General features: G+C 53.4%; 1 protein-coding gene across 1 annotated transcript; it reads left to right on the top strand.

The window, feature by feature from the left end:
- Positions 1–737: 737 nt before the first annotated feature.
- Positions 738–2,606, top strand: VOLCADRAFT_105720 (uncharacterized protein; the record flags this gene model as incomplete). The annotated part of the gene is made up of 5 exons (XM_002952861.1): positions 738–950; positions 978–1,516; positions 1,610–1,668; positions 1,735–2,079; positions 2,447–2,606. The coding sequence occupies exons 2-5, from the start codon at positions 1,205–1,207 to the stop codon at positions 2,604–2,606; spliced, it is 876 nt and encodes a 291-aa protein (XP_002952907.1). The 5' UTR covers positions 738–950; positions 978–1,204.
- Between the last annotated feature and the right edge of the window lie 704 nt (positions 2,607–3,310).

Raw genomic sequence — 3,310 nt, 5'->3', positions numbered from 1 at the left:
TCCGAGACGGTAAGGCCCGGTACATTCCCTCTCAGTGCCATGGCGGCGCGAAGCGGGGAGAGCTGGAAATCCTCTGCAATAAAGGACACACTGTCTTTCAAAACACCATTCGCAAAGTTTCCGGTTGTTCTCGGCACAGGGACATCGCCACCCCACGTCTCTGGCACGGACTCGCGCTTTTCTCTCTGTGATCAATCTCTCACCTCGGAACAGTTCCCATGCTTAACCAACGGAGTAGACGCCGAGATCTTCTTCGAATTGACGACGCACAGCATCCACCCGTTCATCGTCCCCGTCCAGCACATCATGAAGACACGTCGCGAGAGCCGCGACATCAGACTATCAGACAGCAGAGAATTAAACCCCGAGTGAAGGCGAATGGCTGCAAGTGCACCATGGCGCATTTGCATGGTTGGAAGCCACAAAGCATGAAAAGACATACCGCGTCATTTGGACTTCGTGTCAGCTGGTCTCGAGGGTCTCCATCTTCCGCAGTGTCCTCCAGGGCGACATCTATAGCGGCCATTTACTCGCCACTCCTACCCGAAAGTAACCTATCTTCTATGTAATCAACGCTAAACGCTGAAGTTGGGTAGGTATGTAATACTATTGTAAGATTATCGACTGTGGCATGCTTGCAACCCATACTTACATGCGCACCAAACTCTTGTTGTACGGAATGGTGGTTTATGCATTAATGCATGGCAGTGCGCGGCGCTAGAAGTGCTTTTGGTATACTTATACATCTCTATGCCGTTGTTGTGCAATATCTGAGGCGTGTTCCTTTTAAAAAGCTGAAGGTATTTAGACAGTAGGGAAGCATTTCTAAAAATCTCGGTAAACCATTGCAATAAGTATGCCAGTTTATATTATCACCATAGGTTCTTGTGTCGAACGGTGCTAAATGAACCATGGTGCATGCATGGAAGTATTCGGGGCGGAGAAGTCTCGGCTATGGAAGTCCTGGAGAAACGTCAGCCTCTGCTATGGAAGTCCTGGAGAAACGTCAGCTTGATTGCAGAGTCTGTGGACGCCAGCACACGATTAACTTGTGTTGCTGTGGCCACCCAGCGCCATGCACGGTCCTGTACCCACAATTTTGTGTTCAGGCGCTTTGTGGCTTCGATGGATCTAGCTGTGGAGTAAAGTATGCGTCCTTCGCAGCCTTCGCACCGGCAGTGTTGGATACGGATGCCGGTATGCCATGTTTTCAGACCTGTTGTCGCAGCGCGGGCTTCGAAGCACGGCGCCGTTGCCCGGTCCGTTACCCATGCCGGGCGCCCGTCCAGCGCGCCCCGCCTTCCTGCAACAACTAGCCGAGCGTCGGCGCCGTGTTATCGGTGGGATGTCGTGCCCTGGACTGCGCGACGAATGTTATGCCTGCCTATACGGCTGTTCCCAGGCGGGTGTGTTGGGGCCGCGGGACATTGAGGCCGCCATCATGGACACGGGCGACGATGCAGGGCGCGCGCTAGCCTGGTACCCCGGGTTGTTGATGGCATGGCGGTTTGATAAGGTCAGTGCATGTGGGTCGGGCAAAGGCAATGCTAGCATGTTGGTCTGCCTGACAAATGTTAACCCACATGGGAATCCTGACATGGCGCCACAGGCGGATACATTCTTAGAGAATCAGCTTCCAGCATACTACGGCGAAATCGACTCCATCCGGTCCGTTGTCTGCAGTTTCTCCTCCTCAGCTGGACGGCTGTGTGCCGCATGTCTGGCCCTCAACAGAAATCACCAATTGAAGCGTTCAGTCGACGCTGCTTCACTGCGAGTCGCTGCGACACAGCGAGTCGCGACAGACCCAAGTGTCATTGTCCCCTTCCGTTCTGCCAAGGGACTTGAGCGTGCGGGACACGTTGAGCTCTTTGAGCGGCTCAAGGTGGTCACATCCGCATTGATCACCGAGCGGGCAGATCGAATAGCGCTGGACAGGGAGATTAAGCGGCGGACATCCCTTTTCCAGGCTGATAGAGTGAGGCTACAGGCATACGCTCGGGCAGATACATCACGCAGTGAACCCGTCCGACTGCTCAAAACATCACAACAACGAGGTATGATGCAGTGTCGGCATGCGTGAGTAGTGTAGGCTGGCGTGCGCGTACACATGCCTTGACTTGTTAACCATCGGACATCGATTGACATTCAGGACTCGTTGACGGCACAATTCAACAGTTGCTGCGGGGTATCATCCGGGGTCTCAGCGTCAAAGGACAACGCCAGCTGGAGGAGGTAGCTTTTTACATTGCCCCTTGCAGTGACGTGGGTGTCCGTGCTCCAACCCGTCGTGCTGACTATTGACCAAATGCACATTGGCTGGCGCCTAAGGTACACGGGCCTGCTGTGGGGTACATTAAAAGCCAGGAGCATGGCCATGCGTTCACGGGCGAATGACTGGTACCAAATAGGATCAGCAATGTCGACACTGTAACACGTGCTGCAGGCGCCAGCTCATCAACCCCCGGAAGATGATGATGATCGGGCCATACCTCATCAGCTTCCCTGCACTGCGCTCGCGGAGCAAGCGCATGCCCCATGTCAACATCTCGTCCCAGGATCTCAACTACAAGGACAAACAGAACCAGCACGCCACTCTCAAGTAGGCTCTATCCAACCTGGAATTAGGTACAGACTGGTTTGTGGCTGACTTACCGCCATTCACTGACAGACAGGTTGGCCGACCTCGACATGGATCCCTCAACTGGAAGCGTCAAGGCAGTCAGTGTGCTGTGTGACGCACTGGAGACAGGTTCACGCAGTCCGGTTGGCGGTGATGGTCCTATCGTTGACGGCTCGTATTATGCTACCTTCCTCTACGTGACGTTCATGCATTATTTAGTAGCTGGCCGCTGAAAAGGCCTCTCGAGATGCTGGTGGTCGTGCTATGCGTGTACCAGCTACTACAGCTACATTGTGCCGGGCCACACTACTGCAGGGCAGGCGCGTGTGCTTACATTTCTTTGTCTGCGTGAATGATTGGATGTATGAATGAATGGACGAATGAAAGGTGTGGTTAACATGCCCCTGGTTTGGTTCGGTTCGGGTGGTGGTATCTTTTTGAACACATGTAGTCTGGTCGAGTGCCGGGGGCCCTTAGCAGGACTGAAGCACAGTTCAAGACGAGGCGTGTGGATATGTCTGCTTGTCTGAACGAATGAATGAATGAATGAATAGACCGGGTGTTAAAATTGTGAGCTTGCCATGCAGGCACACCTTTGGTTCTGGTCGGTTCGGGTGATGGTAACTTTTCACACATACACACACAATGAATGTATGGGTGAATGAGTACGGAGTACGGTAACAAGGC

The sequence above is a fragment of the Volvox carteri genome, assembly GCF_000143455.1.
Source record: "Volvox carteri f. nagariensis unplaced genomic scaffold VOLCAscaffold_32, whole genome shotgun sequence".
Classification (NCBI taxonomy): domain Eukaryota; kingdom Viridiplantae; phylum Chlorophyta; class Chlorophyceae; order Chlamydomonadales; family Volvocaceae; genus Volvox; species Volvox carteri.
The sequence above is the reverse complement of the archived record's forward strand: the minus strand, read 5'-3'. Positions and strand labels throughout refer to the sequence as shown.